Source organism: Oncorhynchus kisutch, unplaced genomic scaffold (genome assembly GCF_002021735.2).
Source record: "Oncorhynchus kisutch isolate 150728-3 unplaced genomic scaffold, Okis_V2 Okis03b-Okis08b_hom, whole genome shotgun sequence".
Taxonomy (NCBI): domain Eukaryota; kingdom Metazoa; phylum Chordata; class Actinopteri; order Salmoniformes; family Salmonidae; genus Oncorhynchus; species Oncorhynchus kisutch.
Window position 1 is genome coordinate 5,347,933 of NW_022261980.1, and position 23,665 is coordinate 5,371,597.

The following is a 23,665-nucleotide window of genomic DNA, read 5'->3' on the forward strand; positions in this document are numbered from 1 at the left end:
TTTCTTATCAAGAGAGATGGTAAAATATCTATATCTACTGTCCATATATGAAATGTGTAACCTGCTCAAATCAATCGGGGGGGGGGGTGGAGTTATTTGTGCCTGAAGGCTACAGATGCGCTGGGCTACAGATGCGTTGGGCTACAGATGCGTTGGGCTACAGATACGTTGGGCTACATTGGGCTACAGATGCGTTGGGCTACAGATACGTTGGGCTCCAGCTACGTTAGGCTACAGATACGTGTTGCAGTGATAGGACATAGGCCTAACATTTGAGCGAGCGAGAAAAATACTTTTAGCGCAAGCCCTGAGCCGAATGACTCCACTGCCCCAGCACAGAGAGAAAGAGAATTGCTCTTTTTCAGGGACTCACAAGGCTCAATTGAATGTCCTGATGCAGCAGGAAAATTCTCTGCCACAAAGAGGGATGAAGTTAAGACATCTGTACTTTGAGCTGATACTGTCACGCCCTGGTCTTAATATTTTGTGTTTTCTTTGTCACAAACTGGCTCAAAGCCCGTAACAAAAGGGAGACAACGTGGAGATAAGGAGTAACAAAATATATGTTTATTAAATAAGTAACTAAGTATAATATACAACGGTATCAGTAATCAGTAGTGTAAGTGAGTGTTTTGCATGCATGAATGTGATAATGCAGGGTGTTGAAAGATGCTAAAGCAAACAACCAAAAAAACACCAAGAAAAACAACCAAATCTATAAAGGTGTCTGCATGGAGAGAGTCTCCTCCATGAATGGGGAAGTGGTGTATTTATCCTGGGAGACACCGGGCCCAGGTGTTTTCCATGTAGCTGACGACCCTCCCAACTCCGCCCACCAGCATCCTAATAAGGAAATGACAAAGAGAGAATACGGCAGACAGAGTGGGAGGGTCGTCACATCTTTATTATTTTGGTCAGGCCAGGGTGTGACATGGGTTAATTATGTGGTGTGTTTTTGTCTTGTTTTTTTTGTAGGTCTTGGGATTGTGGTATAGTGGGGTTATCTAGAAAAGTCTATGGTTGCCTGAAGTGGTTCTCAATCAGAGGCAGGTTTTTATCGTTGTCTCTGATTGGGAACCATATTTAGGCAGCCATATTCTTTGAGTGTTTCGTGGGTGATTGTTCCTGTCTCTGTGTTTGTTTGCACAAAATAAGGCTGTTTAGGTTTTCACATTACGTTGATTGTTTTTGTATTATTTGTGTTTATCTTTGATTAAAGATGTATCGAATTAACCACGCTGCATTTTGGTCCTCCTCTCCTTCATCGGAAGAAAACCATAACAAATACTTGCAATCAGACTTCCAGTATATATTTAAAAGTAATCAGGTTAATTACAGTTGTGCAATAAGAATACAGTTATCAAGGAGAAAATATAGGGAGGCTTCAATGTAAAAAGAGACTCACTAATCTAAGTCTATAAGCCTAGAAAATACCATGATGACATAGAAAATGTATGTCATCAGATTGGTTAACAATTGCTCCCATAAGTAAGAATATTTCCAACTTTTTCCTTCCCAGGGCAGATCCAGATCTCAATAATTACCATAATGTAATTACCATCACTCTGCTTGGCCAAAACAATGATACAAAATAATAAAAACATCCAACACTCTCAGAACTAAATCAACACAACTCAATCTAAATGACAGGAGTGCACATCTGTGTTGCTCCTGCTTTGAATCAACCGTTGTCCGGCAACAGAGTAACATAGTTATCAGTCAGTCCTTGCACCCATAGATCCATCTATGAATTTGAGTTACATTTCTCCAGCCCCATTCCTCAACCGTTTATCAAAAAGTGGCACAGTGATCACTTTGTTTCTATTGTTATTGACTTGTTAATTGTTTACTCCATGTGTAACTCTTTGTTGTATGCTCACACTGCTATGCTTTATCTTGGCCAGGTCGCAGTTGTAAATGAGAACTTGTTGTCAACTAGCCTACCTGGTTAAATAAAGGTGAAATAAAAAATAAAAAAATTGTTTCTATTGGAATTTGCCACTTTAATGAATAGGTAAATATATTTCAAGTTATCCATCTACACAAATAAATCAATACAATAGCTAAGCCCATTAAAACACCCAGGAAGAAGGGCCCAAGGAAAATGGGAGTGGATCTGGAGTAACTCAAAGGCGCAACTGCACATACAATACTGTTTAGAATATTAGACAATAGGCTCCCTCCTTCCCCACTCTCATTCTTCCAGTGCACTCCAGCCTTCACTTTGAAATCTCTCGAACGAATAGCAAATGCACTACGGCTGCCAATAAAACCACTCCCTTGATTGCAACAAAGTAAGAATCAATTATTTAAAATGGTAAGAAACACCAGAATTAACAAAGTGCTCAGCATATAAACGGAACCAGTCAAACCCTGTCCTTTACAAAAAATGGAATCTATGCAGAAGTCATCAATTGCGAAAGGCTCATCAGATGTAGAAGCTGGAAGGAATAGAGACAGAGGTTTGATACAGAGATGCAGCATAATATGAATATATGAATAACAATGTAACAATTTGGCAATTATTATTTTAATATAACATTGGTTTCAGTCAGTTACAATCCAGTAAGAGAGAATTGAGAAGTGGATTGAAATCAGCTATGTAATGTGTAATGTAAACTCACCAGATGTTGTTGAAGGGCCATCAGTTGTTGAAGTGGTCGCTGGAATATATAGACAGAGAGGTTGGAAACTTAGCACAAGCACTTCCTGTAAAGTCCTGTAGCCCCCAAAATATGAGATTTGGACTCTTTTATAAACGCTCAAAGCCCCACCCGCCTTCGATCCTGCTGATTGGATTGTATAGAGCAGTACAGCTGTTTAAACTCCTATCACCTGCTCCCCTTTCTCTCCCTGAATGTTGACCAATTCCACTGACTACTTCACTAAACTCTTTGCAGTCCATAAGTCATTCTTTTTCAATGGAGGCAGATCACCTTGATTTGTCCCACTCGTGTGTGTTTTCCGTTGTACCTTGCTGCAACCACCAGTTAATTGATTTAAAATGTATTTTGTGACATTTTAAGAGTATCAACTCGACAGCAACAATAATTCAGGAGGGCCGAGGTAAACTATTGTTTGCTAATTCTAGAATTCACACAATAATATTTTTGCATGGAGCACAAGCCACCAGCACAACTCAACATTCCAGATAGTGCCAAGGAAGCCCAAAATGTGTCTTCTGCAGAGGACAGGACAAAGCCATAATAATACTTGATCAGTCATAGTGTAAAAACTATTGGTCGCCAAATCCGGAGAAATGACAGACAATGTAAAAAACTGTTGGTCATTAAATCCATCTCGAAGGACCATGTAAAAACAATTGGTCCCTAAATACAATAAGGAAAAATACCAGAGTTTTGGTGCAGAAACGGGAAAATAGTGCTATTCAATGTTATCAAGTGATGTTGCACACCAGATGATGTCAAAGTGTATCCTGGTGAACTTGTCTTTTTTTAAAAATGTTTTAAACATAGCCATCAAGTAGAAGTAGCTGTAGATATAATACTTTACAAATGTATTTCCAAATACATTCACGTAAACTACTTTTTAAAAACGTTGAATAATTCTTTTGAAATGTATTTAAAGTAATTGAAATACATGAAATAGTATTTGAACCCAGGTTTGTTGAAAGTACCATTTGTCTGGAAGGCCCAGCGACCAGCGACATTGACATTGCTGGTGTAACTGAAAGTTGTGTCGTTGCTTTGAAATGACCCCGGGATCGAGAAGTAGTGGATGGAGTTGACTGTGTCATAGCCAGCCTAGAAATACACATATCATAGATCGTTATTATAATTTATTAAAAGCATCAGAGATAAAATACTATCCATACATAATTCACATCAGGAATGCAATTTATGCTCATGATAATGAATATAAACCCATATATTATTCTTCATGAAAATGTATAATATGCATTCATTCTTCTGACCTGAATATTTTGAGTTGTTGGTACAATCTCCCCATAGTTCATCAGGATGAAGGAGGATTGGCCACCAGCAATCAGAACCACTTGGAAGGTGATTTCCTTATATTAAGGAAATTAGATACACATTTTAATACATACTGTAGCCCCCTGTGTCATGGACCAATCTTGCCCATTATACATCTTATATCATAACTTCACAGGCTTTTACTAATCGGCTTAAAAATAACTAAGCATCACTTTAGCTGACAATAGAAACAGAGTTACAACAAAAAGTCTTACTGTTCCAAAAGTGTTGTAGTAGGGAACCTTATCCCAGGTAGCAACGAAGACCCAATTAACAGAGAAGCCCAGATTTGGGAAGTACTGATTAATATCTTGTGTGGCCTGTTGAAGAACACTGCCACTGCTGTACTGCCGGTAAGAGATGGTACCATTCCGCCTGTTGTCCAAATCGGTCCAAAATGGAGCAATCAGATCTCTTGAGGAAAATGCAGGGAATCGGTATGGTGTGTAACTGGCAAATGCTGCATTGAAGGTCAGATGTCCATTGTGGTTCACCTGAAATGAAATGTCTTAATTTAAATGGAAATAAAGCCTGTATGACAGTTTAGACACAACTGGTTACGCTTCATCATTTGTTTATTTGTAAGGACAGATCTTTGGAGAAGATGGTTTTGCATCGCTTACAACACTGACAAGTGAAAGTCAATGAAAATCAGACAAAATGCGTGAATAAATAAAGTACATGCAACATATTGTATGGGACACTTTTAAATGTACTTTTAGAGGCCATTCAATACAATACTCATCATTAAAACAAAAGCAGTTTAGGTCAAAATAGATTAGACTGATAAAGGAAATAGAGGAAGTAACAGTGCAGGCAGATGGTAATGGAAACTGTACTGTAGAGGCACAACATAGGAAATAGAGGAAGTAACAGTGCAGGCAGATGGTAATGGAAACTGTACTGTAGAGGCACAACATAGGAAATAGAGGAAGTAACAGTGCAGGCAGATGGTAATGGAAACTGTACTGTAGAGGCACAAAATAGGCTAGAGAAAAAAACAAAAAGAAATGGAGGTACTTATTCAAGAATGATCAAGTGTAATGTATTACAAAAATAAAGTGAATTAGATGGAAAATTGTGAAAAATGCACAACATTTCTCTTGAATCTTCAACATAGAAATTCTACCGGAAATAATTTACAGAAACTTGTTACAAATGATGGAGTTATCCATGATTCAAATTATATTTTGAAAAATGAAGCAAAATATTTTAAGCATGTTTTCTTTTCAGTCTCCTCTATTTGCACTGAATGGTGTTAACTGTAATTATTTCATTCCTAATAATAATAATAATTTAAAATTAACACATTTACAGAAAGACCTGTGTGAATGCCAACTTACTTGAAGAGGAACTTTTTGAGGCAATAAAATATTTTCAGTCTTGAAAACATCAGGGCTTGACGGTATACCAGTAGAGGTACATCAGAACTTTTTTTGATGTACTCAAATATCCATTATCCATATTTTAATTACTCCTATACAAATGGTAGACGTTCAAGTTCTCAACAAGGTGTGATTTCCTTACCACTAAAACAGGACCCAAGTGGTATAAAGATCCAGTCCATTTTAAAAACTGGAGGCCTCTAATGCTTCAATGTTGTGATGTGAAAATCCTGGCGAGATGCATAGCACATAGAATAAAACATGTTTTACCAGATATTGTTCATTGCTGATCAGACAGGATTTTTACATGGACCATATATTGGAGATAATATATGACAATTACTTGAAACAATTGAACATTATGAAACATAGAAGATACCAGGCTTGGTCTTCATAGCAGATTTTGAAAAGGCATTTGATAAAGTACGATTAGAATTTCTATATAAATGCCTGGATTACTTTAATTTTGGTGAATCTCTTATACAATAGGTTAAAGTTATGTACAGCAACCCCAGGTGTAAAATAGTAAATAATGGTTACTTCTCAGAAAGTACTGAGCTTTTAAGAGGAGTCAAACAAGGCTGTCCGTTGTCTCCATATCTATTTATTATGGCCTTTGAAATGCTAGCTATTAAAATTAGATCCAACAAGAACATCAAGGGGTTAGAAATACAGGGGATAAAAACAAAAATGTCAATGTATGCTGATGACTCGTTTTTTCTTAAGTCCGCAATCTGGATCCCTGCACAGTCTAATTGAATTTGATTTGGAATGCTAAGCCAGACAAATTAAAAGTGCCTATTTATATAATGAATATGAGTTTGGGGGGCTAAAATTATTAAATATTAGCATTTGAAACCTTTCACTAAAAGCTTCACTAATACATAAATTATACTAAACCCAAAATGGTTCTCCAGTAGATTATTAAGAAAGGCTCAGCCTTTGTTCAAAAATGGCCTTTTTGCATGTATACAGATTGAAACTTCTAATTTCTGACAAATTGAAAATGAAATTTTGTTTAAAGTATTGCCCTTTCTTAAACAAGCCGTACAAAACTGGTTACAATTTCAGTTTTATCCTCAAGACAAGATATAACAAACATTACAACAAATATTATAGTTAAACTCAAATATACTGATTAATAACAAAAACATTCTTTATAGATTTTCTTTTAAATGGTATTATATTTATTAATGATATTATGAATAGAAATGGAGGAGTTATGTCACATATTTAGCTATTGAAAATATATGGGAATATCTGCTCAATCCAAACTTACAACCAAATGGATGCAGTACTACCACAAAAATGGAGGAGGCAAGTGGAAAAGGGAGACGGTAGGGAATTTGTTTGCCTGCCATATATTAAAGATACAAATTGCCTGAAAGGAACTTGCATAAATAGAAAAATATACCAGTTTCATTTGAGGACAAAAATGTTGACAGCTGCGCCATACAGGTTGCAAAAAAAAAATGGGAAGAGATTTTCGATGTACCAATTCCATGACACATGGTTTATGAACTAGTACAAAAAACTATACTTGATTCAACACTTAGAGTTTTTATATATAATTCTTGCCACCAACAGAATGCTATATATAAGGGGCATACAACAATCTCAGCTCTGTAAATTTTGCCTGGGAAGAGAGAGAATTAATAGATAATTTACTCTGGTATTGCCCCCATGTAGCTTGTTTTTGGTCACAGGTTCAGGAATGGTTAAAAAAAATCACAACATCCTCTTAAAATTAACCCTCCAAATAGCAGTGTTGGGCTATTTCGAAAGACATAGTTAGTCAATAAATAATATAATGATACTCGTAGGAAAGGTTTTCATCTTTAGCTCACAATTTGTGGTTACTATATGATTAGAAAGGTTAAAAAAAGGATCTAAAACATCACAGGACAATTGATAAATATATGGCACATGGAAACCAAACAAGGGTGGTCTATGGTGATAGATGGGATGGGCTGAGAGTGGCTGAGGGGTGGTCTATGGTGATAGGTGGGATGGGCTGAGAGTGGCTGAGGGGTGGTCTATGGTGATAGGTGGGATGGGCTGAGAGTGGCTGAGGGGTGGGATTAAAGAGCTGAGGTCTATGGTGATAGGTGGGATGGGCTGAGAGTGGCTGAGGGGTGGGATTAAAGAGCTGAGGTCTATGGTGATAAGTGGGATGGGCTGAGAGTGGCTGAGGGGTGGGATTAAAGAGCTGAGGTCTATGGTGATAGGTGGGATGGGCTGAGAGTGGCTGAGGGGTGGGATTAAAGAGCTGAGGTCTATGGTGATAGGTGGGATGGGCTGAGAGTGGCTGAGGGGTGGGATTAAAGAGCTGAGGTCTATGGTGATAGGTGGGATGGGCTGAGAGTGGCTGAGGGGTGGGATTAAAGAGCTGAGGTCTATGGTGATAGGTGGGATGGGCTGAGAGTGGCTGAGGGGTGGGATTAAAGAGCTGAGGTCTATGGTGATAGGTGGGATGGGCTGAGAGTGGCTGAGGGGTGGGATTAAAGAGCTGAGGTCTATGGTGATAGGTGGGATGGGCTGAGAGTGGCTGAGGGGTGGGATTAAAGAGCTGAGGTCTATGGTGATAGGTGGGATGGGCTGAGAGTGGCTGAGGGGTGGGATTAAAGAGCTGAGGTCTATGGTGATAGGTGGGATGGGCTGAGAGTGGCTGACGGGTGGGATTAAAGAGCTGAGGTCTATGGTGATAGGTGGGATGGGCTGAGAGTGGTTGAGGGGTGGGATTAAAGAGCTGGGGTCTATGGTGATAGGTGGGATGGGCTGAGAGTGGCTGAGAGGTGGGATGGGCTGAGAGTGGCTGAGGGGTGGGATTAAAGAGCTGAGGTCTATGGTGATAGGTGGGATGGGCTGAGAGTGGCTGAGGGGTGGGATTAAAGAGCTGGGGTCTATGGTGATAGGTGGGATGGGCTGAGAGTGGCTGAGGGGTGGGATTAAAGAGCTGAGGTCTATGGTGATAGGTGGGATGGGCTGAGAGTGGCTGAGGGGTGGGATTAAAGAGCTGAGGTCTATGGTGATAGGTGGGATGGGCTGAGAGTGGCTGAGGGGTGGGATTAAAGAGCTGAGGTCTATGGTGATAGGTGGGATGGGCTGAGAGTGGCTGAGGGGTGGGATTAAAGAGCTGAGGTCTATGGTGATAGGTGGGATGGGCTGAGAGTGGCTGAGGGGTGGGATTAAAGAGCTGAGGTCTATGGTGATAGGTGGGATGGGCTGAGAGTGGCTGAGGGGTGGGATTAAAGAGCTGAGGTCTATGGTGATAGGTGGGATGGGCTGAGAGTGGCTGAGGGGTGGGATTAAAGAGCTGAGGTCTATGGTGATAGGTGGGATGGGCTGAGAGTGGCTGAGGGGTGGGATTAAAGAGCTGAGGTCTATGGTGATAGGTGGGATGGGCTGAGAGTGGCTGAGGGGTGGGATTAAAGAGCTGAGGTCTATGGTGATAGGTGGGATGGGCTGAGAGTGGCTGAGGGGTGGGATTAAAGAGCTGAGGTCTATGGTGATAGGTGGGATGGGCTGAGAGTGGCTGAGGGGTGGGATTAAAAAGCTAAGGCCAGCTTCTTCAGGCAGAAGTTTGCATCCTGTAGCTCCAACTCCAAAAAGTTCTGGGACACTGTGAAGTCCATGGAGAACAAGAGCACCTCCTCCCAGCTGCCCACTGCACTGAGGCTAGGTAACACGGTCACCACTGATAAATCCATGATTATCGAAAACTTCAATAAGCATTTCTCAACGGCTGGCCATGCCTTCCGCCTGGCTACTTCAACCTCGGCCAACAGCTCCGCCCCCCCCGCAGCTCCTCGCCCAAGCCTCTCCAGGTTCTCCTTTACCCAAATCCAGATAGCAGATGTTCTGAAAGAGCTGCAAAACCTGGACCCGTACAAATCAGCTGGGCTTGACAATCTGGACCCTCTATTTCTGAAACTATCTGCCACCATTGTCGCAACCCCTATTACCAGCCTGTTCAACCTCTCTTTCATCTCGTCTGAGATCCCCAAGGATTGGAAAGCTGCCGCAGTCATCCCCCTCTTCAAAGGGGGAGACACCCTGGACCCAAACTGTTACAGACCTATATCCATCCTGCCCTGCCTATCTAAGGTCTTCGAAAGCCAAGTCAACAAACAGGTCACTGACCATCTCGAATCCCACCGTACCTTCTCCGCTGTGCAATCTGGTTTCCGAGCCGGTCATGGGTGCACCTCAGCCACACTCAAGGTACTAAACGACATCATAACCGCCATCGATAAAAGACAGTACTGTGCAGCCGTCTTCATCGACCTCGCCAAGGCTTTCGACTCTGTCAATCACCATATTCTTATCGGCAGACTCAGTAGCCTCGGTTTTTCGGATGACTGCCTTGCCTGGTTCACCAATTACTTTGCAGACAGAGTTCAGTGTGTCAAATCGGAGGGCATGCTGTCCGGTCCTCTGGCAGTCTCTATGGGGGTGCCACAGGGTTCAATTCTCGGGCCGACTCTTTTCTCTGTGTATATCAATGATGTTGCTCTTGCTGCGGGCGATTCCCTGATCCACCTCTACGCAGACGACACCATTCTATATACTTTCGGCCCGTCTTTGGACACTGTGCTATCTAACCTCCAAACAAGCTTCAATGCCATACAACACTCCTTCCGTGGCCTCCAACTGCTCTTAAACGCTAGTAAAACCAAATGCATGCTTTTCAACCGGTCGCTGCCTGCACCTGCATGCCCGACTAGCATCACCACCCTGGATGGTTCCGACCTAGAATATGTGGACGTCTATAAGTACCTAGGTGTCTGGCTAGACTGCAAACTCTCCTTCCAGACTCATATCAAACATCTCCAATCGAAAATCAAATCAAGAGTCGGCTTTCTATTCCGCAACAAAGCCTCCTTCACTCAAGCCGCCAAGCTTACCCTAGTAAAACTGACTATCCTACCGATCCTCGACTTCGGCGATGTCATCTACAAAATGGCTTCCAACACTCTACTCAGCAAACTGGATGCAGTCTATCACAGTGCCATCCGTTTTGTCACTAAAGCACCTTATACTACCCACCACTGCGACTTGTATGCTATAGTCGGCTGGCCCTCGCTACATATTCGTCGCCAGACCCACTGGCTCCAGGTCATCTACAAGTCTATGCTAGGTAAAGCTCCGCCTTATCTCAGCTCACTGGTCACGATGGCAACACCCATCCGTAGCACGCGCTCCAGCAGGTGTATCTCACTGATCATCCCTAAAGCCAACACCTCATTTGGCCGCCTTTCGTTCCAGTACTCTGCTGCCTGTGACTGGAACGAATTGCAAAAATCGCTGAAGTTGGAGACTTTTATCTCCCTCACCAACTTCAAACATCAGCTATCTGAGCAGCTAACCGATCGCTGCAGCTGTACATAGTCTATTGGTAAATAGCCCACCCTTTTCACCTACCTCATCCCCGTACTGTTTCTATTTATTTACTTTTCTGCTCTTCTGCACACCAATATCTCTACCTGTACATGACCATCTGATCTTTTATCACTCCAGTGTTAATCTGCAAAATTGTAATTATTTGCCTACCTCCTCATGCCTTTTGCACACATTGTATATAGACCCCCCCTTCGTTTTCTACTGTGTTATTGACTTGTTAATTGTTTACTCCATGTGTAACTCTTTGTTGTATGCTCACACTGCTATGCTTTATCTTGGCCAGGTCGCAGTTGCAAATGAGAACTTGTTCTCAACTAGCCTGGTTAAATAAAGGTGAAATAAAAATAAAAATAAAAAATAAAGAGCTGAGGTCTATGGTGATAGGTGGGATGGGCTGAGAGTGGCTGAGGGGTGGGATTAAAGAGCTGAGGTCTATGGTGATAGGTGGGATGGGCTGAGAGTGGCTGAGGGGTGGGATTAAAGAGCTGAGGTCTATGGTGATAGGTGGGATGGGCTGAGAGTGGCTGAGGGGTGGGATTAAAGAGCTGGGGTCTATGGTGATAGGTGGGATGGGCTGAGAGTGGCTGAGGGGTGGGATTAAAGAGCTGAGGTCTATGGTGATAGGTGGGATGGGCTGAGAGTGGCTGAGGGGTGGGATTAAAGAGCTGAGGTCTATGGTGATAGGTGGGATGGGCTGAGAGTGGCTGAGGGGTGGGATTAAAGAGCTGAGGTCTATGGTGATAGGTGGGATGGGCTGAGAGTGGCTGAGGGGTGGGATTAAAGAGCTGAGGTCTATGGTGATAGGTGGGATGGGCTGAGAGTGGCTGAGGGGTGGGATTAAAGAGCTGAGGTCTATGGTGATAGGTGGGATGGGCTGAGAGTGGCTGAGGGGTGGGATTAAAGAGCTGAGGTCTATGGTGATAGGTGGGATGGGCTGAGAGTGGCTGAGGGGTGGGATTAAAGAGCTGAGGTCTATGGTGATAGGTGGGATGGGCTGAGAGTGGCTGAGGGGTGGGATTAAAGAGCTGAGGTCTATGGTGATAGGTGGGATGGGCTGAGAGTGGCTGAGGGGTGGGATTAAAGAGCTGAGGTCTATGGTGATAGGTGGGATGGGCTGAGAGTGGCTGAGGGGTGGGATTAAAGAGCTGAGGTCTATGGTGATAGGTGGGATGGGCTGAGAGTGGCTGAGGGGTGGGATTAAAGAGCTGAGGTCTATGGTGATAGGTGGGATGGGCTGAGAGTGGCTGAGGGGTGGGATTAAAGAGCTGGGGTCTATGGTGATAGGTGGGATGGGCTGAGAGTGGCTGAGGGGTGGGATTAAAGAGCTGATGTTTGGTAATGTATTATTGTTATGTGACTGCTTTATATAAAAGTACCATGTATGTAAAAATGTGTATGTAAAAATGTGTATGTAAAATGTATGTATATGTAGCAGAAATATCGTTAAAAAAATAAAAAAAGATATTTGTACTCCGGGTGGTGGAGTCAAAAAAACACAAAAAAGCATGGAACATATTAATAAATACAGTGTGTACTACTATCACTCCATAATGTATGTAATGTATGTACTATCCCAGAGAGGTTAAAAACATTTGTTTTTACGCACGTGTATCTGTTGATACGGTTTTCCAAAATAAACAAATGGCTGTTCCAGGGTTATAGGAGGGGAACTTCCATCATCGGATCGGGAGCTCACTGTGTCTCCAGCCCCAAATGGATAGAGTGGGCCTGAGATTAACAAAATGGTCAGTTAATAACATCATTACAATTAGGTCATACAGCGATTATCTAACTATCTGTCACGGCCAACTTTCTGCATTGTCATCCTCACCCCAACTATTTTGTTGTTGATTTGGGTTATGCCACACACTAAAGGGAGAATAAACTCTTGGGATTTTTCAGCAATTCATCCAAAGTAAGTTTAGGTCATGGCGGGACACAAGATGCTTGGGAATTGGTTTTTAATTTGGGAATATTGACAAGTGGCAGTTGGAATGCAAGTGCACAATATTTCAATTCAAATTTTTCCCAAAACCATGTCAGACTGGAGGGATCACTATCAGACACATCACCAAGTGGCCATTCCATAAAGGGATTAGAGTCCAGGTGTTCTTTTAATATAACATTGGTTTCAGTCAGTTACAATCCACTAAGAGAGAAGTGGATTGAAATCAGCTATTTATTGGGTGTAATGTAAACTCACCAGGGGTTGTTGAAGGGCCATCAGTTGTTGAAGTGTTCACTGGAGGATATAGACAGAGAGGTTGGAAATGTAGCACTTCCTGTAAAACCCCGTAGCTCCCAAAATACAGGATTTGGTCTCTTTTGTAAACGCTTAAAGCCCCACTGATTTTAGATTGCGGCGGGACACGAGATGCTCAGGAATGGATCTTGAATGTTTGAATATGAACACGTGGCAGCTGGGATGTAAATCATATTGTCTGACTTCTCATTTTGCCCAAGCAATTCAGCCAAAGTGAGTTTAGGTCATGGCGGGACACAAGATGCTTGGGAATTGGTTTTTCATTTTGGAATATTGACAAGTGGCAGTTGGAATGCAAGTGCACAATATTTCAATTCTCATTTTGCCCAAAACCATGTCAGACTGGAGGGATCACTATCAGACACATCAGCAAGTGGCCATTCCATAATGGGCTTAGGGTCCAAGTGTTCTTTCAACATAAGATTGTCAACCTGTTGTTTTATGTAAACGATGCCGAGTCTCCAAGGCACTGTGTAATGGACAGGGCTGTCTCACTGTCTGGAGGCTACGATTGGATAGAGCACAATCAGTGCATCTGTTTAATCTACTGTTAGTGGGCAGGTGGACATTATTGTAATCCAAACCAAACCCTCATGTAAATCGTGATGCACAGTGATTGGCCACCCATCCAGTAGCAATCCCGCGTCACAACTATAACTTTATTGATCAAATCCCAGCTCTTTCATGACAACCCCACTAATATATAATATTTGTTATATAACATCTCATTAAGATAAGAGACGATTTCAGTCAGTTACAATCCACTAAGAGAGAATTGAGAAGTGGATTGAAATCAGCTATTTATTGGGTGTAATGTAAACTCACCAGGGGTTGTTGAAGGGCCATTAGTTGTTGAAGTGGTCGCTGGAGGATATAGACAGAGAGGTTGGAAATGTAGCACTTCCTGTAAAACCCCGTAGCCCCCAAAATACAGGATTTGGTCTCTTTTATAAACGCTTAAAGCCCCACTGATTTTAGATTGCGGCGGGACACGAGATGCTCAGGAATGGGTCTTGAATATGGACAAGTGGCAGCTGGGATGCAAGTGCATTTACTGCTTGTGAAGTTGCTAGCTAGCAAGTTAGCATAAACTAGCGCTAACTGGGCTAGTCATTGTCTAAATCAAGTGTTCCCAAACTCAGTCCCCGGGACCCAAAGCGATGCACGTTTAGTTTTGTTCTCTAACAATACACAGCTGATTCAAATGATCAAAGCTTAATGATTAGATGATTATTTGAATCAGTTGTGTAGTGCAGGGGCAAAAAACAAAATATGCACCCCTTGGGGTCCTGGGGACCGAGTTTGGGAAACCCTGGTCTAAATGACAGGCAGAAGCACATTCATAACAATAGTATGGTAACATCTTGTGGTCTAATGTGAATTACGGAGGGGGGGGGGGGGGGGGGGGGGTCAGTTACCGCAGAGAGCTATTTACCCCCTAGTACCCTACCCTGCTGCAACCACCGGTTGGTTTAAATGTAAGAGTAATGTGTTGCGTTGTCTCATGCTTCAACCACCAGTTGATTTTAAAAGTATTTTGTGACATTTCAAGAGTATCAACTCGACAGCAACAATAATTCATTACCGAGCCATGAGGGCCGAGGTAAACTAGGGTTGACTTCCATAGATTCGCTTTGCTCTGATTTGATTCATTTTTTGCTAATTCTAGTATTCAGAAAATATTAAGAGCACAAGCCACCAGCCCTCAACATTCTCAACATTCCAGAGAGTGCCAAAACCCAAAGCCCAAAACGTGTCTGCTGCAGAGGGACAAAGCCAGAAGAAAACCTATTCAGTCATAGTGTAAAAATGATTAGTCGCTAAATCCAAAAACATTGACATGATTGTAATCAAACCCAACCCTCATGTAAATCATGATGCACAGTGATTGGTGGACCAGTCAGTGGCAAGCCCGCGTCACACCTATACATTTACTGATCAAATCCCAGCTCTTTCATGACAACCCCACTAATATATAATATTTGTTATATAACATAACATCTCATTAAGATAAGAGACGATTTCAGTCAGTTACAATCCACTAAGAGAGAATTGAGAAGTGGATTGAAATCAGCTATTTATTGGGTGTAATGTAAACTCACCAGGGGTTGTTGAAGGGCCATTAGTTGTTGAAGTGTTCACTGGAGGATATAGACAGAGAGGTTGGAAATGTAGCACTTCCTGTAAAACCCCGTAGCCCCCAAAATACAGGATTTGGTCTCTTTTATAAACGCTTAAAGCCCCACTGATTTTAGATTGCGGCGGGACACGAGATGCTCGAGAATGGGTCTTGAATGTTTGAATATGAACAAGTGGCAGCAGGAATGTAAGTGCGTATTGTCTCAATTCTCATTTTTCCCAAAACCATGACAGACTGGAGGGATCACTATCAGACACATCAGCAAGTGGCCATTCCATAATGGGCTTAGGGTCCAAGTGTTCTTTCAACATAAGATTGTCAACACGTTGTCTTACAGTATATATACTGTATATAAAACAATATCTAAAGAAAGCCACACACTCTCTCACACACACTCCTATAGTATATGTAATACCACTTAAATGTAACTCAATTTTAGCTTAAATGTAATCACTGTAATCCCCAAAAGTAACTATTTATCATGAAGGGGCATAAACAATAACTACTAATGCTGCACACTCCAAGAAATGTACAAATCTCACCTTTCTGGTAAAAAAATATATAAATTGCTGCGGTGTAGTCACTTTTGAGGACACAAGCTCAAATACACAGTACAAATATGATAAAAATATGAAAATATGAAATATTTGATAAAAACTGTAGTTCTGGGTCGCCTCCCTGACCAGGGTTCTTCTTGCACGGTTGCTCAGTTTGGTCAGCGCTAGGCAGAGTCTGAGTAGTTCCATACTTTGTGCTCAAGGAAACGTTCAACACTCTAGAAATTGTTTTATTGTCATGACTTCCGCTGAAGTGGGCTCCTCTCCTTGTTCGGCCGGCGTTCGGCGGTCGACGTCACCGGCTTTCTAGCCATCGCCGCTCCATTTTTCATTTATCCATTTGTTTTGTCTTGTTCCCTGCACACCTGGTTTTCATTCCCAATCACACTACATTTATTTATTCCTCTGTTCCCCCTCATGTCTTTGTGTGAAATTGTTTGTTTGTTACATGTAGCCCAGTCCGTATTAGTCTGTGTTTGGCCCGTGTGTTTTGGTTATTTTGTACCATTCGTGTACTTTGGGCATATATTGCTATTTTCATTGGGTATGAATAAAGTGCGCCTATTATCACCCATCTCTGCTCTCCTGCACCTGACTTACCTTCAACCAGTAGCGCACACCCTGACATTTATACCTTTCCCCAGATGACCTCCGAGATGATGTGATCTACGGACAGTCCCTTGGCCTTCATGGTATAGTTTCTGCTCTGACATGCACTGTCAACTGTGGGACCTTTTATAGACAGATGTGTTTTATTTTTTTCCATCTTGTCCAAACAATTGAATTGGCCACAGGTGGACTCCAATAGAGTTGTAGTGACATTTCAAGGATGATCAAAGGAAATTGGATGCCCCTGAACTCAATTTGGAGTGTCATAGCAAAGGGGTGTGAATTCTTATGTAAATTTGACATTTCTGTATTTCATCTTTAAAAAATTAGCAAACAATTCGAAAAGCATGTTTTCATTTTATCATTATGGGGTATTGTGTGTAGATAGGTGAGCAAAAATGTATATTTAATCCATTTTAAATTCAGGCTGTAACACAAAGAATGTGTAACAAATCAAGGGGTATGAATACTTTCTGAAGCCACTGTATATTATACAGTATAAGCAATTCCAATGCAAGTCAATGGAGAGTGAGGCATGCTCCAGTATTCTCCCTATTCCCCCCCTCTCTCACAAGTACACAAGTACAAGTACACACAAGTGGAGGCTGCTGAGGGGAGGACGGCTCGGAATAATGGCTGGAACGGTGTCAATGGAATGGCATGAAACACATGGAAACGATGTGTTTGATACCATTCCACTAATTCCGCTCCAGTCATTACCAAGAGCCTGTCCTCCCTAATTAAGGAGCCACCAACCTCCTTTGGTAGACACATACCACAGACATCCATGCACACCCGCGCAAAATCTTTCATTCTAATTCACAGATCTTCTCGAGTGACATTGTCACAATAGAAGTTAAATAGAAGTTATTTTAGGAAGCTTGTAGGCCAAGTTTTCACACCTGTAGTTTTCACACCAAGCATTCTTTCGGTAGAATAAGGAAGTCAAATCGATTCATCTGTGCTAGTTCAGGAACTACCACCTATGCCTCTCAGACTAAGTGATGTAATCTCTGCTTATTTCATGTTATGTAAGTATCTCATGACGGTTTCAGTTACAATTTAGTCCGAGTTGAAAAGTGGATTGAAATCAGTTATTGGGTGTAATGTAAACTCACCAAAATCAGCAGTGGTCACCTTACCTTTTGAAACAATGGAGGGGGGTCAAGGTGAGCTTAAAGCTTAAATTCACATGTAAAATACAAACACAATCCTCATCATACAAAGTGGATAAAGTACTTACTCGTCATCAACAAAAACAGCACAAAAAGCATCATGTGATTCCTCATTGTCACAAGCTCCTTGTCCATTCAAATCTAGAAGCAAAATGTTTCATATTTATCATCATAACCATGAATATCATTATCCCTTTCTTCAAAACTGTCTTCATTCCCATTTGACATGTTCTCTTCTACAAACAGATGTGTTAGAACAGCTCACCTGTTTCTGCACATTCACCCTTTCTTCTGTGTAGTTCTGTTGGGTTGGGACTATTGGTTCCTAGGTATAGTTTATACGTAGGTATGTTAAGAAGGTGGAATGTGGCCAACCCCCATAGCCAATGGCATACATGAATCACCCCAAGGACACTTACTGCAGGTTTTGGCACCAGGCTTATGTATTTTATATGTAAATCAAATGAATAAGGTGGAATAACAACAAATGGAATGCAATACATACATTTCAATTATGAGATTACAAAACAATTAGACCTAGACCTAGGTAGCTAACTGGTTTCTTAGCTATATTCACCTTCAATATCTTAATCAGGATCTTGATTTGCTGTAATAGTGTCACGCCCTGACCTGAGATATATCTGTTTTCTTTATATTTTGGTTAGGTCAGGGTTTGACATGCTAGTTTTTGTATTGTCTAGGAGTTTTGTAATGTCTAGTGGTTTTGTATTGTCTAGGGTTTTTGTATGTCTAGGGTTTTGTAGGTCTAGGTATTTGTATGTTTATGGTGGCCTGATATGGTTCCCAATCAGAGGCAGCTGTTTATCGTTGTCTCTGATTGGGGATCATATTTAGGTAGCCATTTCCCTTTGGTCTTTGTGGGTTCTTGTCTATGTGTAGTTGCCTGTCAGCACTCATTTGTATAGCTTCACGTTTAGTTTGTTCAGTGTTCATTCTTTTAAATAGAGAATGTACGCATACCACGCTGCGCCTTGGTCCGATTCATACGACGAACGTGACAAATAGAAAATAAAAGATTATTAGTGTCACACCCTGACCATAGTTTGCTTTGTATGTTTCTATGTTTTGGTTGGTCAGGGTGTGATCTGAGTGGGCATTCTATGTTGGATGTCTTGTTTGTCTATTTCTATGTCTGGCCTGATATGGTTCTCAATCAAAGGCAGGTGTTAGTCATTGTCTCTGATTGGGAACCATATTTAGAGCTATAGGTAACAATGCTCTGTGGGTGACTGTTGTCGTGTTCAGAGGGTCCATCGTTCCAGCCCAGGTTGGGTCAAGGAGAGGGATGGAAGCAATACCTTTACACATACATTTGTACACATGGGTGTACCTGCAATAATCTACCAACATGCATGACAAGGTTATAGCTAGATTTGTGATGCCTCAATTTGATATCATTCATAAAGCTTTTATTAAGCAGTGTTCATGTCACCCTTTATAAAGCACAGGTTTGTGTCATGTATGACATAGTGGGTTATGTCACATTTGACATGGGTGGTTATGTCACACAGTTATGCCACATTTATGAACCCTGCATGACATATAGTTATAGATGATTTGTGACATTTATGTAGTGCTTATTAAGGCTTTATGAAGCATTTATAAGCTACACTTCATTTAAAGTATAGAGATACATTTTAAATGTTAGCTTCACTGTACAAATACATATGGGGTTGACGGTATACGTAGCCTATAGACAGGTAAATAAAGGGATTCTGGCCATATTCTGGCAATTACACCTTTTGTCTCCTTGCCCAGATTCAGATAGACTTGTGAAGTATGAAGCTATGATGACTAAGTAGAAGAATGTTGTTGTTCATGTTAAGAATTTTAACATTCATGGACCTTTGTGACATGCAGTGCAGGTGTGGAACAATGCACAATAGATTAGACATGGGTACACAATGAGTTATGACTGACAGTTGACCTCATAGGATTGAAAGAAGAGCATTCTTAGTCATCATCGGTAGCGAAAATGCGAACTGGAAAAACACGTTGCCTCACCAGATGTGTGTGACCTTAATAGATGTGTGGGAGGCAGGTGGACATTTATTGGAATAACTGAGTCTAAAAGGCGTCAGTCAGAACATACCAGCTCGTAACTGGTACATACTGTTCCATCTCCAGACCTAGGGCTGTTATGGTGACCGTATTACCGCCACACCGGCAGTCACAAGTCATGACTGCAGTCAAATTCCATGTGACCATTTAGTCCTGGTTATTAGGCTTCTCCAAGCTCTGACACTGCTGATGGTCATTAATAGCCCACCAAACTTGCAGGGGCGGAGCTAAAGGGGTGCTGGCAGTTTGATGTTGATTGACATCCCATTTCACCTCTTGTTGAAAGAAGCATTTGTTTTGACATTCAGCAGCGCATTTTTCAAATTGAGGAAGAGAGAATATTAATGTTGGTTGCGAGATACAGAAGAATAAGAATAAGAGGAACATACAGAAGAAGAGAGAATATTTCCACAGCTCCACAAACTCTTTTCGCGATTGGCAAAAGCATCATATTTGAAGTACGTTTTAAGTTTTAGCATCGGGTTTGTTTTTCCTGAACAACTTTTATGAAAGTTGAGTCGCTGTGTAAATTAACGTTAGACCTTTGGCTCCATTAACAGACAGTTAATCAGATAAGAGAGATCGGTTCCCAATTTAGCCTCACATTGTGTCAACATCTGTGCTAGTAATACACGCATATACAGTGCAGTGTCGTAAGTTACAGTATACAAATGTTTAGCTAATATGGGGTAACTAGTAGGCTACAGCTGTCAGAGTTCAGCAAGTTAACATTCAGCAATTTGAAATCCATTAATTAACTCAGTTAGATTTTTGTCCTTGAACTCAAAATGAACAATTGTTATTATCAATCTGTTAACGTTACTCAAAAGATTACAACAATTCGCAGATAGCCTGTTTGCTATCGTAAAGGTGAAATAAATTATAGCTAGCTGTGTTACTTACTGCAGAGTAGGGCTAGCCATGATCTAACTAGTAACTTAGGCTGGTAGTTGATTTTAAGGCACAGTTATGATAATGGGGATTTGTAATTAAGATTGAGATTGGACTAAAATGTGGGTAATTGGATGCCTAGAGGTAAACATAGACTGTCTTGTTTTTGCATAGGGTCAGTTATCTCTCTCTCTCTCTCTCTCTCTCTCTCTCTCTCTCTCTCTCTCTCTCTCTCTCTCTCTCTCCCTCTCCCTCTCCCTCTCCCTCTCCCTCCCGTGTTTGTGTGGGCGTGGTTCCCAATCTCGGCCTGATTGTCTGTGCCAGCTGGAATCACTTATCTTCCCTTTATATGTTCTGTTACCAGTGTTTCTTGTTGTCAGATCGTTGTTACTTCTCTGAGTTTGTGTCGTGTGTCCGTACTCATCTCTCACCGCCCTTGTGTGGATTATCTGCTGTGCTCCCTCCTACACATCCGGACACACTCCCCTGGATTTCTCAGCACGCTATCATCGGAAGATGCGCCCTAGTCCCTGGGTCGGATTCCGTCTGAGTACAGTCAGTCTGTCCTGTTGCTGCTGTAAACTGTATTCATTAAACCATCGTTGCTTGCATCTTGCATCCGCCTCTGTATTGTCACAGGTACTAGGAAAAAGGTTTTAACAGCTCCTGGTATAAGGACAATTCATGGCTTGAATATTCTGTAAATCAAGATTAAATGTATTGTTTCGCTTATAGTCATTTTTCTCTGCCCATTACACCTGAATCTGCCTTCACATCACAGTCAGGGTTTTGTAACTGGAAAAAGGTGCTGCTTAAAGATTCTGGGTTTAAGCTCCATTCGAAGGCAGAGCATCATATCAATGCTATCTACGTATGCTTGGAATCAGCATAAAATGGCTATTGACAGCAACTCATCAATGTTAGATGTCATAAATGAGGACTGGAAAAAGTAAGTGGAGGAAAACTGTACATACATTAAAACAATTGCAGATGTGCTCCTATTAACTGCCACTCAAAATATAACGCAGAGAGGTCATGGAGAGTCTGATGACTCTCACAACAAGGGTCATTGTTTTTACAATCTTAGAAGAAATAACAAAGCATGACCCTCTCATAGAGAAAAGGATGAATGCATGTGGCAATGCTAAGTACACAAGCCACCAAATCCAGAACAAAGTTATTGAGGGCTTTGCTGAGATGGTACAAAGTCAAATAATAAGAGAAGTAAAAGAAAGTGCAGCTTTTATTGTAATTGCAGATGAAACCAAAGATGTAAAGAAAAAGAACAAATGTCTTTAGTTGTGAGGTACTACTACAACGGGGCCCATCCACGAAAGCTTTTTACACCTTCAGTTAGCTGAAAGCTTAGATGTAATCAATGATAATTGATTGCGTTGAAAAACATGGTCTGGACTACAGGAATAATCTTGAGGGGCAAGGCTATGAAGTTGCATCCGTCATGAGCGGAATGCATTCTGGTGTGTCTGCACGGATTAATATCAGTGCAAGATGTAATGCACAGTGTTTGAATTTGGTTCTTGTAAATTCTGTAAAATCTGTGCATGAGGCAGTTCACTTTTTTGCTCTCCTGCAGAAGATTTCTAACTTTGTATCTGGCTCATAGGTTCATCTGAAGTGGCTTGCAGTTCAGAAAGAGCTGTATCCACAGCAGCAGCTCAGGAAGCTACAGAGACTTACGGATGTAAGGTTGGCATGCAGATACATGGCAAGCCGTAATCTGAGGGACAGGCTTCCAGCAGTTCTGAGAGTGCCACAGGATATCACACTTGAAAATAGCGGTGATAGATCAGTGGAGGCAAGTGGCCTTCTTTCTCAGATAGATTTACATTTCATAGGGCTTTTGGTTACCTTTTGTAAAGTGATTGGTGATGCCAAATGTCTTTCTGACATACTCCAATCAAGGTCTCTTGACCTAGGAAGGGCTGTGGATCTAGTAGGTTCCCATACAGACACATTACAGGAAGGGCTGTGGATCTAGTAGGTTCCCATACAGACACATTACAGGAAGGGCTGTGGATCTAGTAGGTTCCCTTACAGACACAGTACAGGAAGAGCTGTGGATCTAGTAGGTGCCCTTACAGACACATTACAGGAAGGGCTGTGGATCTAGTAGGTTCCCATACAGACACATTACAGGAAGGGCTGTGGATCTAGTAGGTTCCCTTACAGACACATTACAGGTGGCATAGCAGTTCAGACGTCTTTTGTCCTCGTCTTGTCGTGTCCTGTATATATATATATTTACAACTTTTTCACATACATTTTATTTTTATTTTCCATCAACTCATCTTCAAAACACTCTCCTGCAACCCGCCTCACCAATGTATATTTATAAAAAGTATTATTTACCTCAGATCTGTAATCCTCCAAGAAGCTAGCCAGAAACTCCAAGAAGCTAGCCTGAAACTAGCCAGAAGCTAGTTCAGAAGCTAGTTAGCTCCTTTACTGGCAAATCGTTAATATTCAGCTAACCACGGTTTGTGGTCATCAGCTATCCTTTAGCTCGAAAATCTATCGCCAGTTCTGTACGGCGCAGCGCGGCTCGGAACGGAACATACCGGACCAATTTTTCTCTCCATGTCCCTGGACATTCATACCCGGATCTCACAGCTAGCTAGCTGCTATCCGTGTGACCATCGGCCTTCGTCGATTCCGGAGCAAACATCAATTATTCCGGAGCTAGCAAGCTCCGTCAATCACTCCTGAGTTCCATCAATCACACCTGGGCTGCAGTCACCTATCCGGACCCGTTTTACTGCCTTCGCGGAGCCCCACCGGGCCTTCACAACTGGACTGCCGACGTTATCTACCCGAAGGAGTTATTCGGCCGGCTCCTCCGTCGCGACGTTACCTGAACGCCCATCTGCGGCCTGCTAACCGTTAGCTGTCTTACCGGCTGCTATCTGAATAGACAATCGGACAATTTTTTATTATTATTTTTTTTTAATTATTTTTAAAATTATTATTATTATCTTTTCTTCTTGGGCCTCTATAACTATATCTATTGTTTTTATTTTTGTTGTTGTTGTGTGATTTGGATTAATCCCCTCTACCACACGGAACCCCACTAATCTACTGACGGAACGTAAGGGGTGGCTAACAGACCTCCATCCTATGCTAGCTTGCTACCGATGCCCTGGCTAG

General features: G+C 41.8%; 1 protein-coding gene across 1 annotated transcript; it reads right to left on the reverse strand.

The window, feature by feature from the left end:
* Positions 1–1,444: 1,444 nt before the first annotated feature.
* On the reverse strand, positions 1,445–17,854 carry LOC116359667 (sushi, nidogen and EGF-like domain-containing protein 1). Its single transcript, XM_031812900.1, has 12 exons — positions 17,793–17,854; positions 17,596–17,668; positions 17,471–17,494; positions 15,149–15,187; positions 13,872–13,910; positions 12,987–13,025; positions 12,390–12,511; positions 4,211–4,489; positions 3,935–4,030; positions 3,638–3,764; positions 2,625–2,663; positions 1,445–2,441 (listed from the first exon to the last, which is right to left on the reverse strand). The coding sequence occupies exons 2-12, from the start codon at positions 17,660–17,662 to the stop codon at positions 2,302–2,304; spliced, it is 1,011 nt and encodes a 336-aa protein (XP_031668760.1). The 5' UTR covers positions 17,663–17,668; positions 17,793–17,854; the 3' UTR covers positions 1,445–2,301.
* Between the last annotated feature and the right edge of the window lie 5,811 nt (positions 17,855–23,665).

Bases quoted from the DNA above. Each gene is read 5' to 3' on its own strand.
- LOC116359667 (XM_031812900.1), bottom strand. From the start codon at position 17,662: ATGGACAAGGAGCTTGTGACAATGAGGAATCACATGATGCTTTTTGTG. The intron at 15,188-17,470 runs GTGAGTTTACAT...TATATCCTCCAG, and splicing joins GGTGACCACTGCTGATTTTG to TGAACACTTCAACAACTAAT. The intron at 4,031-4,210 runs GTAAGACTTTTT...CCTTAATATAAG, and splicing joins ACTACAACACTTTTGGAACA to GAAATCACCTTCCAAGTGGT.